Source organism: Polypterus senegalus, chromosome 10 (genome assembly GCF_016835505.1).
Source record: "Polypterus senegalus isolate Bchr_013 chromosome 10, ASM1683550v1, whole genome shotgun sequence".
NCBI classification, from domain to species: Eukaryota; Metazoa; Chordata; class Cladistia; order Polypteriformes; family Polypteridae; genus Polypterus; species Polypterus senegalus.
The window spans coordinates 161754415-161766443 of NC_053163.1; the positions used below are offsets into that span (position 1 = coordinate 161754415).

At 46.0% G+C, this 12029-nt stretch overlaps 1 protein-coding gene across 1 annotated transcript in view; it reads right to left on the minus strand.

Moving 5' to 3' along the window:
- myo1f (myosin IF) overlaps nt 1–12029 on the minus strand; it is a 60826-nt gene that overhangs the window by 12126 nt on the left and 36671 nt on the right. Inside the window, exons 21-22 of the mRNA XM_039767165.1 lie at nt 11227–11372; nt 6183–6329 (exon numbers count right to left, since the gene is read on the minus strand). Coding sequence (XP_039623099.1) covers nt 6183–6329; nt 11227–11372 — 293 coding nt within the window. The remainder of the gene's footprint in view (nt 1–6182; nt 6330–11226; nt 11373–12029) is intronic.

A 12029-nucleotide genomic window follows, 5' to 3' on the forward strand; every position in this document is an offset into this window, starting at 1 on the left:
AGGACTGGGATCGTTGATAGACTTCCTGGCTTTCCTTCCACACCACCTGACACGTACGTCCCCTCCAGAATGCACTACCCTGTGCATGGCTTTGCAGTTGGTGGCAGTGCGGGTGTCATAGCAGGCAGTGGTGCAGAACTAAGATGATGTAAGCATGTCAGGTCCCAATTGTCAAACGTCTGTGTTGTTGAACCTTCTTCACCACTTTTGCGGTGTGAACAGTCCACGTGAGGTCTTTGGTGATATGCAGGTACAACACCTGGACAGGGTGCCAAACCTCACCAGGGAGGACAGACACACACAGGTCCAGCCCATCTAACCTGCACGCATTTGGACTGTGGGAGGAAACTCATGCAGACAGTTGATGTCAAGATGGGTGCGACGAAGGCCAGTATCTGACATTCTTGGGCTGGTGCTGGAAGAACATCTTTGGACAGGCTTTCTTGACAATACATACAATGTTTTTACCTCACTTGAGGCTTTGTGACAGCACAGTTCCCAGAAAGTGAAATGACTCCCAACCCATCCCAGCTGCAAGTGGCAGGTGAACAGGTGGCAGATTCCTGTGGCTTTTGAATGATAAGGTCCAAATTCCAATTGCACCGCACTGGTCAGATGTTCCACCTTTCATCTGTAGATGGTCTCATCATTGAGAAGCGTCCAGCTGCCGTCAGGACCGTTTTAGGCCTCGGACAGAGCCAAGCACTTCAGACGCGATGAGGACCATAAATTGACGCCCCCTTCTAGAGCCCCGCCCCTGTTTGGCTGGTCAGCTGACGCCCCTCATGATAATTTCAGCTCCTGCACTCAAATGTGGATTCAGCATTTATTAAACTTCGAAACTATCGATGAGGTAGGTAGGAGGAAGTTGTTTTGGTGTCATTTATTAGAAACGAACTGAACAAAAAAATCTTCACATTTTGTATTTTATAGAATACGTTTTATATCTGTGTTTGCCGGGTCTCATTCACGAGTCTGCACTTTTCAATACGTGAATTGTATGGCGCGCTCACCAGAGTAGCGGCTCTGTGGGTGAGGGTCTACACTGGTAATCAGAAGACTGACCCCCACAGAAAAATGAGAAATGCTAAGGAAGAAGACGAAGATGACGAAGAAGAATAAGTTACATGCGGCACTCAGCTATGATTAGCACTACATATTCTTATAGACTCGAGTCGAATTTGTGTAAACAATCAAAACATGGAATACTAGGCGCCAGACGTTCAGGAGCTCTTTAGAGTCCAGTCTTAGTGGTCCTCTCTGGGTTCTATCATTAATACTGCTGCACAAAATGTGAATATTTATATTAACGATGCATTAATGGTGGCGGAGTTTACGCCCCAGAGAAATGACGCACTCGCCCTCAGAAGTATAAAGTCGTCGTTTGAATCGCCCAGCTAACGCCAACAAGAGCCGCCCAGAACGGCATCAGTGATAGGAATACCGAGACCTGATTTACAGAAGTTGTAATAGCGGCGCTCTGTGATATGAGAAAAAGCATCTTGGGTGTCCAGGCAGCTGCTGATGGACTATGAAGGAACAGAAAGGGTGGCGGTGGAGCACTGAAAGTGATGGGGCTGACTAGGAGAGGGGCTTCTGACATGTGAGGGGCGAACCCACCGTGTGGGAGATTAGAGAGAGAAAAGAAGGAGTGAGGAGTTCAGGGACAAAAAACAGGACAGGACGTGAGTGGCAGGAGACAAACCGGTAGATATGGGGAGCTTCCTTTCATTGCTCTGGAGGTGTCCTCCATAACCCAGATAACGAAGTGGAGGTCAGGGTACGGTTTGCTACAGAACTAAAGCTCCAAAAAAACTCCAGCACCTCGGAGTTGTGTGGGCTCATTACAATACAGTGCAGCATGCTGGAGAAGGAAAGACCAGTATGGGTGACATGGGCAGCTCGACATCTCGCATGGGGCACCTTCACCCAAAATACCGAATGGCCATTCCAGCCTCAATCCATCAGGGCCGCATGCTCCGTAGAGTCCTCATTATGCACAAAGAGGAGCGGCAGTTATGTAAATCAAGGGGTGCAGACATCAGGCAACTGAGGGGGACCCCCCTCCTCTGCCAGTCGTCCACATCTAGTACTTCTGCTCGTGCGTGGCATATGACAGGTAAGGGACGCGCACTCCGTTCATTCTGCTGTGTGCCGTTAACGAAACTGAAGGAGCGCGCACACGAGACACTGAGGTGACAACACTGACTACCCGCTGTGGACACCGAGGGGCGCCTTCAAACCTGGGGCCTTAAGTGGGCTGTGCCCAGCACTGGGAAAGGCCATTTATTAAAATAAGGAAGTTAGGGATAGGAGGAAGAATGCATAGGAATGTATTGGAAGTTTCTATTTAAACGGTCTATGCAGGTAAGGGTGGGCTCAGGATAGGCTGGATTGTTTATTTTATATTACTTTTTAAATGTTTATTGAATTTATTAAGGGGCGGCATGGTGGCACAGCTTTAGTGCTGCTGCCTCGCAGTTAGGAGACCCTTAAGGGTTCACTTCCCAGGTCCTCCCTGCGTGGAGTTTGCATGTTCCCCCCGTGTCTGTGTGGGTTTCCTCCCACAGTCCAAAGACATGCAGGTCAGGTGAATTGGCAATCCTAAATTGTCCCCAGTGTGTGCTTGGTGTGTGTGTGTCCTGCAGTGGCCTGGCGCCCTACCCGGGGTTTGTTTCCAGCCTTGTGCCCTGTGTTGGCTGGGATTGACTATTGCAGACCCCCGTGACCCTGTATTTAGGATATAGCGGGTTAGAAAATGGATGGATGGATGAATTTATTAAACACTAGCAAAATACCTGCGCTTCGCAGCGGAGAAGTAGTGTGTTAAAGAAGTAATGAAAAAGAAAAGGAAACATTTTAATAATAACTGTGGAGGACTGCCGGCTTCCCATGCCGGTCCTCACCCCCAGGTCGCCAGGAGGAGCTCTCCCGACAGCAGGATCATGCCCTGAGGTCCAGCAGGGCCTTATGGACTTTGTAGCGTTTATACACAGCCCTGCTGGATACCTTGGGGACCACCAGGAGTCGCTGTGGGGGGGCTTATGGGCTCTGTGATGCCGTATGACCCAGGAGTACGTCACGGTCATGTGATGGGAGGAAATGTCGTGCCCCCGGGTTGAAGTGGTGGATTGATTGCCCTGACCCAGAAGGAATAAGGAACTGTGGACTGCTGGGACAGGAACACCTCCGGGTCAGGGGCTATAAAAGGACGATGCCTCAGACCAGACACTGAGCTGTGCTGGGTGGGAGAGGAGGAGAGTATTGTTAGAGAGATTGTGTTCATTTAGTGATTAGTAGGAGTAGAGTGGACGGTGCTTTGTGCACATTGTTGTTAGATGAAAATAAAGAGTCTTGGACTTTTACCTGGTGTCTGGAGTTGTACCTGAGGGTTCAAGGGAGCACTAGCGCCCCCTACTGCCACATAACGTAACATGATTGTCAAAGTAATTGTGTTGTCATTGTCATGAGTGTTGCTGGCATATATATATACAGTATATATATACACACACATATAAAATATATATATATATATATATATATATCTACAGGTATACTAATAAAAGGCAAAGCCCTCACTGACTCATCACTAATTCTCCAACTTCCTGTGTAGGTAGAAGGCTGACATTTTGTAGGCTCATTCCTTACAGCTTACTTACAAAAGTTAGGCAGGTTTCATTTTGAAATTCTATGTGTAAAGGTCATAACTGGAAGCTATTTTTCTCCATATACTGTAATGGACGTTAGCCCAATGGCCGTGGGGGGTGGAGTTACGTGTGACATCATCACGCCTCCCACGTAATCACGTGAACTGATTGTCAACGCAGTGCGTAGAAAACCAGGAAGACCTCCAAAAAGCGCTTAAGAAAACCTGCATTATATAATTGAGAAGGCAGCGAAACAATAAGAAGCGAGCGAGTGACATATACTACCATATTCATGAGTTCTGCTACCTCGGAAAGAAAGCAAGGTGTAAACCTACACTTTAAATGAAGTTCATAGACAGGCTGCCGCTGGCGTTTCTCATGCCCACAGGTAATGCGGGATACAAGTTTAATGAGAGGACGCAGGATATAAACGAGAGTTTTGATCACTTTGTAACTAAGTTAAAATTGCAGGTGAAGGGGTGTGCTTATGCAAATTCCGAGAGACTGTGTTTGTGGGGGATTGACAGTTAAGGCGGGTGGGGGAGTCAAGTCATCATCTCCCCTCCCATTCATCTCATTTCACTCTGAGCTGAGCTCTGCAGCTAACGCCGTCATCCGAAGCAACTTCGTCAGACTGCCACCAAATACTCACAGAAAAATCCACAAGTTCATACACACGCTGTCTCTCGAGTTTCTCCACACTGAATCCTCCAGGCACTACTTACAAAAGGTCACATTGACAATCGTGTTACGTTATTTTTAAAATCTGTCCTTTTCTTAGCACAAGCACAGCCGAGAAGCTTCGATGCATGTGCTCCATAACGCGTTAAAAAATAATGCATTTAATCACACTTTCAATTCCAAGCAATGGGGAACTTCTGTCAATGCATGATGTCCTGGTACACCGATTACATTGATCAGCGCATCCCGATTCATTTCACCCTCGCACCACCTTAGTTTGAGAAGAAGTCTGAAAAAATATGAGGTTAACACAGAAAAACAGATCATAAATTGAAGCTTTATGAATAATCAATTCGCCATCAATAATTGTTTTGGTAAAGCCATACTCCGTGTAATCCTCCTTCCATTTTATAATTTTTCCGCCACTAGCCACGATTAAATGAACGGTAAAAAAGTAAGAGCAAAGTGAGGGTCACTTATTTAGGCAGGCAGGCGACAGCTCAATAGCTCGAATTTGGATATCAGTAGGTTCTGTTTAGTCGCCAGAAATATCTTTGGTAGGAATTGAAGTTGAATTTAGTCTTTAAATTTCTATGGTAAAGAAAAAGTTATGCAACGATCACTAAATTTAACTGTATAAAGTCAAAACTTGAATATATAAAGTCAGCGCTTTATAGCAACCAAACCACGCTTTTATCAAGGCTTCTGTCGGGTAGTCTTTTGAAATGAAATTTTCCTCCAATCAGTCGTAGCAACGCGCTTTCTTCCGACTGCAACATTTTTGTAGCTCTGATGCGCTGATCAATGTAATCGGTGTACCAGGACATCATGCATTGACAGAAGTTCCCCATTGCTTGGAATTGAAAGTGTGATTAAATGCATTATTTTTTAACGCGTTATGGAGCACATGCATCGAAGCCTCTCAGCTGTGCTTGTGCTAAGAAAAGGAAACATTTTAAAAATAACGTAACACGATTGTCAATGTGACCTTTTGTAAGTAGTGCCTGGAGGATTCAGTGTGGAGAAACTCTAGAGACAGCGTGTGTATGAACTTGTGGATTTGTCTGTGAGTATTTGGTGCCACCCTTCCTGTGTCTGAGCCAATTCTGTTCCACACCCTGAACTGCCACTTCTTTAAGTTTGATGCCCACCCTCTCATGTGGCACCTTATCAAATGTTTTCTGAAAGTCCTCATCAATAATCTCATCCTCCTCCTGTGTTGCCTCCTCATAGAATTCCAGCCTGTTAGTCAAACACGACCTCCCTCGTCTGACCCCACGCTGAATGTCCTGTCCTTGCCAGGTGCTGCTCAATCTTCTCCTTCGTAACTCCTTCCATTCATTTTCCTGTGATGCCCATTAAGTTTACTGGCCTGTAGTTGGATATGATCTGCCCGCTCACCCTTTTTATATAAAGTGATGATTTTTGCCATTTTCCAGTCCTTCAGAATCTCTCCAGTGAGCAGTGATTTCCTAAAAATGTGTGTCAAGGGTTTCTATCTGCACTCGCTAACCTCCTTAAGAACTCGAGGGTCAATATCATCTGGTCCTGGTGATTTGTTTGAAACCTTCTTACGAGTGCCGTCATGCCCTCCATTGTGCAGTAACGCTGAGACTGCACACACTAGGTGGTCTCATATCCTGGCATGTGCCTCCTGGTAGTTACCCCTAGTCTTCCTTACCAGACCCACTCTCCTTCCAGGCTGTGCCCTGTGAATAAGGCAGCCATTGACATCGCCTTCCCCACAAGGTGGCTGCCCAGGTTTGACTGTCTCATTTTGTTACAAACTGGGACAGAAACCAGAGGTGCCGCCTGACGCTCATCCGATACATTTGCTCACTCGGGAGGCCATACCTGTCTGAGAAGCTGAGGTGCAGTTTGCTTCGGGTTTGCTCTTCAAAGCGCTTGCACAGCAGACTAAGGAACTCCGTTTTGAAGGTGGACTCCAGCAGGCTGTCATATTGGGCCTCGTGGATCACAAAGAAGTCATCCTGCCTCGTGCTGTGGGGAAAAAGAGAGTTGGGTTATGTGAAGCACCGCCGCGGTCAGAGGCAGGCACTGGTCTGAAAATGTCTGCGGGTTTGTCACTATGTCACCCCTCAGCACTGGGCAGGATTGTCAATTCTGGTGCCACAATACATTCCAGAATAAAGAGACTCAGTGGTCAACTAGGGACCACCGTGTCAAAGAGACACCTGTCTGCCCCACACCCACAGTAGCCCTGCGTCACCGTAACTCTCGCTGACCAACGACGTCACGTGCTCCCTTTACCCCATTGTTATAAATTATTGGGGAAGTGGCAGCAGAAATGGAGCAACCAGCTGTAATGTTGTTCTGTTTAGTAGGAAAGAAGTAAGGAGTCTGGTTTCTTTGAGGAGGGAGCAGGAGATGCATGGACCAAAACTGTAGTCAGGAGAACATCTGAAGTCAAAACCGTAAATCAAAATGTAAAGTGAAAGCACAACATTTACTTGAAAAACCAATGCAGAAAAAACAAACGAAAAAGTCTCCTGCTCTAAACACCCCTTAGAAAAGAGACACCTAACGACATAAATAGCTGTTTGTTTTGAGAATCCAGAATCTTGGACACCATGAGGTCCACACGGTCTCCTTATTGACTTCCTGGAAGTGACATCACCACATGCAGCACCCTGGCATCACATGACATCAACATCCACAAAATGGCCTCCCAGACCGACAACAACATACAAGATGGTGGCAACATTTAGTGACTAATGAGATAAATTGTTATTAATCCATTGGTAACACAGACAAAACAACTCTATACGATCTTATAACAGTGGAACCCTCTGTAATTATTTTAACCAGCCGAGCCGATTGCAGTGCACAGTTGTCAATGCACAGCCATTTCCGTGGAGTTAATTATCCCTTCTTCTACTCAACAGCTTTTTAAGTAGCTCTATTCACCAATATCAGTCATTTTGTCAGTTAACGCTAGCGAGCTGGCAGCATGTAGGCTTTGTTCCATCGCTGTTCTTCTTTTGGATTTTGATGTTTTACCTTTTATAGGTGAACAGGATTGAACTATTTGGTGAGTACTTTTCAATTTATTTATAACCAGCCCGGAAGTAGTTTTCTCATGAAAAGCGGACAGACAGACAGACAGACAGACAGACATTGGATTTTATTTATATGTGTACAAGCTGTGTAAGCCCATGCTGGACAAACCTTGGGGTCATAGAAATTATTAAAATTGTCAGATAAAAAACTGAAAGGAACTCCTCTGGGCATCTCTCTCTCTCCTAGGAGGATTCGTTTTGCCGATGCGCTCACCTCGCTTGTGTATTAGCGGCTAAGCGAGTTTTCTGTTTCCTCAGAGGCAGAGCCCTAAACCCCAATGCCACCTCTCACTTCCGGGCCAGACGGACAGACAGACAGACAGACAGACAGACACGCATAGATGTTTATATATAAGACTAGGAGGCTCCGCCCTCTGCTCACTTTGCTCGCCAAACCTGAGGCCGGGCGCTGGGTCGCCATCTAAACCACAGCTGAGCCGCTCTGTTAGAGAAAGGGATTGCATTTAAAGATACGGTACAAGCGCTCACCCCCTGTTGGGGCCTAGTAGGCCGCCTCATGACTGTCTTGATATTTTTATTTATAATTTGAAAATGGAATAAGAATCTGAAAATCTAACAACATTACATTAAAGTTCGATAAACTATGAAAAGAATGATACCAAACATATATATGTAGGTTTTAAAATAAGCCCAATTTAAAGCGTGACAAAAAAGTGACATTAAAACGTCACTGTTGTACTTTTAGGCTCAGGAATTCATAGATGGATAGACAGATAGATAGATGTGAAAGGCACTATATAATAGATAGATAGATAGATATGAAAGGCACTATATGACAGATAGATAGAGCGAAAGGCACTATATGATAGATGGACAGATAGATAGATAGATAGATAGATAGACAGATGTGAAAGGCACTATATAATAGATAGATAGATAGATATGAAAGGCACTATATGACAGATAGATAGATAGATAGATAGATAGAAGTAAAAGGCACTATATGATAGATGGACAGACAGATAGATAGATAGAAAGATAGATAGATAGATAGATAGATAGATAGATAGATAGAGTGAAAGGCACTATATGATAGATGGACAGATAGATAGATAGTGTCAGGGATGCCAGGGGCCATGACCCGGCCGGGACGCCAGGAGGGACCGGAAGAGGGTCAGAGCCCTGCCTGGATCACGGGGTTTTGCCTTCCAGGTTGCTTTGGGGGCCACGGGTCAAGGGCATGGAAGCCTTTACCTGTAGGGGCCCGTGGTCACGCCAGGAGGCACCCCAGTGCCTTGGGGACCTGTTACCCCAGCACTTCCGCCACACCAGGAAGTGCTGGGGGGAAGATTTATGACAGCGCCCGGAGAGCAGCCGGGAGGACAGCCGGCACTTCCGCCACACTGGGGCGTGGCCAACAGAAGATTGCCGGGAACACCTGGGGCTCATCCGGGTCCTCTATAAAAGGGGCCGTCTCCATTTATTCGAGGCTAGAGTCGGGTGGAAGAAGGACGAGGCAAGAGGAGTTGTGGAGGCGGCCCGAAGACAAGGCATTGTGGCCAGGACTGTGACTGTTTTGGGGTTTGTGCACGTGACTGAGGTCTGAGTGACCATTGGCTGGGGTCTTAGTGACCTATTATTGTAAATATTTTTTATAATAAACGTGTGGTGGTGTTTTAAGACAACATGTCCGACTGTCTGTGTCCGGGCAAAGTTCACAATAGATAGAAGTGAAAGGCACTATAAGATGTAGATGTTACTAATTTTTTATCCATGCAGCTGCAGTCTGATTTATTCTCCTTTACTTTTCTAATAATTGTTCAATGTATTATTAATTTAATTTGATTCATTGTTTATGGTCTTTTAATTTCCATCTCTCTATTATAAAAAAAGAATCCTGGGAGGGACAGTAGGGATACGAGATGTGATCTTCTCAGAAGACACGCAGTCAGTGAGAGAACATTTAAAACAAGTTCTTGGCCGTCTGACCTTGCAGTTGTTGGATTGCTTTTGGCCGACACGCTTCATGTGCTCCCAGCTCTTAAAACAACGACACGCAGAACACGCAGCTCGCCAGCAGATGATCCGACGACATCTCCTTAGCGTGCGTTCAGCCAACCCCCCCATCATGGCATGAGCAGCGTTATACGTCCTACAAGAAGATGTAACGACGCCCGGGGCTGGAAATAAAGGACAAGTATTGTTTTTACTGAAGTTTTAAAGTAAAAGTGAAAAAAATGCATATGTAACAATTCCCATGAAAATAACGATCTGTTTAAATTGTATATCCGGTACATCAAACTCGGGGGTGGGCAAGCGAAGCACGTGGGGGGCAGAGCCCCATTCAATATAAAAATCTAATCCTTGTCTTGCAGTTTCCTCCTCAAATGTCCATCCCCATATCTGAGTATACCAGAGAGTCGAGGGGAGAGCACTCGTGATTTTTCTCGATGTCTCTGCATCGCTCTGTCACCTCCTGGCATTTCCATGCTCACAATAATCCTTGGACACGCTGTGTTAGCATAATGACAGGAGGTGGTGGCACTGAGCTTGTGTTCTAAAAGAGACAGAAGAACCGAGAATGGAAATTGAAGCGACGAGAACAGGAAGTCCTAACACAGAAATTCTTTCAAAAGCATCTAATACTTCACTTCTGTTTCTTTATTTCAAAGCCACCATTTTGTTTCTTACAAGCTGCCAGGTGCCACTCATTTTGCCAGGCAGACTAGCAGGAAGCCAAAAGGTGAGGACAGAAGAGACTAATGAGAAAGAGCTTTGAAATGAGTCAGAAAGGATATTTGAAAAGGGTTTTGTTATCAGCTAATCTGCACAGGAAATACTTTTTTTTCCCAGGACCTTTTATCCCCATCACAAAGTCTTTCAAGGGTCATGACCTCTGTGGACACGCCCCTAGCAACAAGGGCAGCTGTCCTAATAACGGTGGAAATGGCCCCACCATGGCCATGAACTGGGTGGGTGTCACATAGCATGTAAGTCCCAAAAGTACTTCCAGAAATGCCCACTAGAGGGGGAAATCCTGTTAAAAAAGCCCTGACTAGACACAAAAGGGCCTTGTAGACTCTTCGTGAAATAAAAGAGTATTCTTCATGTTCATGTTCTTGTTCTCCAATAGCAGTGATGCTTCATGGAGCACAAAGACAAAATGCAGTTGCCGGTAATGTGAAGACAGTCCGAGTCAAACCCGTCCCAATACAGAGTCCAAAACAGAGCAGGAGGTTGAAAATCGAGAAACGTCACCAAGTGCCAAGCGCATTCACAATGAACCACCAGGAGCTGTGGACGCCCCTCTGGATTTCCCGCCAGTGATTGGCAGGTGGCCCCGCCTCTTGGGGACCACCCACAAAAAAACATGAAGCAGACTTAGATGCAGATACATGAAATGTAAAGAATACTGCAGATCACAAGCACAAGAAAAGAGCAACAGATACAAATAAAGCAGGAACGTACATGAAGGGCACAAAACAAGCATTTGAACGCAAGCCAGGGAAGGAGCCAAGGCTGAGATATGACACAAATAAACAACTCCATGATTTGGGGGATATGAAAGCCCCCAAAGCAAGTGTGAGAACATTCAATTTTTGTATAATAAAGACACAGTAAAGTCCTGCCAATCAGATTGCTAACTTGGCCTGTGCCAGTGACTGATGGTGGAAATGCTAGTCTGCCTGATGCCCGTCCGCCACCCACCGCTGTCATCAGACGCCACTGTCACGTCAGGATGACGAATCTGAGTGAAGGTGGGGATGTGCCTAATAAACTGACACTTGGCGTATCGCCCGTCGTCATCTGCCTCTCAAAGTCATGGCGGGCACCGGTAAAACGGGCTGCTCGAGTACCTGAGAGACACACTCTGGATCGCAGAAATCTCCAGCTTTCTCTTGAGCACCTCCTTGATTTGACCTTTTTCCGGACCCTTCTTCACCTTCTCTCGTCCAATCAAATAAATTCCTTTGGGCGTCAGGATGAGGTCACGTTTTATTGACTGCAACAAGAGGAAGGGATGACAAGGATTAGAAATTTGTACTGCGGAACCCCCATTTGAGAGGGTGTTGAATGCGCAAAGTCGCCGATTTGACACCAAGAAATTGTGCAAATGTCATGTGACATTATTGGACATTGACTTGCCTGTGTCACATGATGTGAATGGAGGACATTGTGAAGGACAGCAGAGCGATGACCTGTAGGAGATGTGCCACCACCCCTAAGGGCACCTTACTTGCACATGTCACCAACCACTGCTTCTCCAGTTTTCTTTTTCCAGTTTTCTGTGGTGGCAATGCCACCTGATCACACTCGCCTTTGATCATGAAAAGGACATGGAGCTCAAACTATTGACGAGCCCTCTGGCATCAGAACTTCTTCTACCCAGGATGCACCAGATGGTGAGGTGTTAGCCTAAGTAACTCAATTTCTCGTTCGACTTCCTTCAACAAAGTGCTTTGTGTGTGGCTAGCATGGCGGGTCACGGCCTTCTGTCCTGTTTGAAGTGACGCTATGGGCATCGTCACCATTGCTGTTTCAAACAGAGAGTTGACACCTGAAACTCGGTTGAGTTATGTGTTGTAGTTCAGTGGAGTGACCACAGGGGGGCATCTGCTGCAATATGGGGTCTGAGTGAGTGTCTGTCATGTTCTTGGTG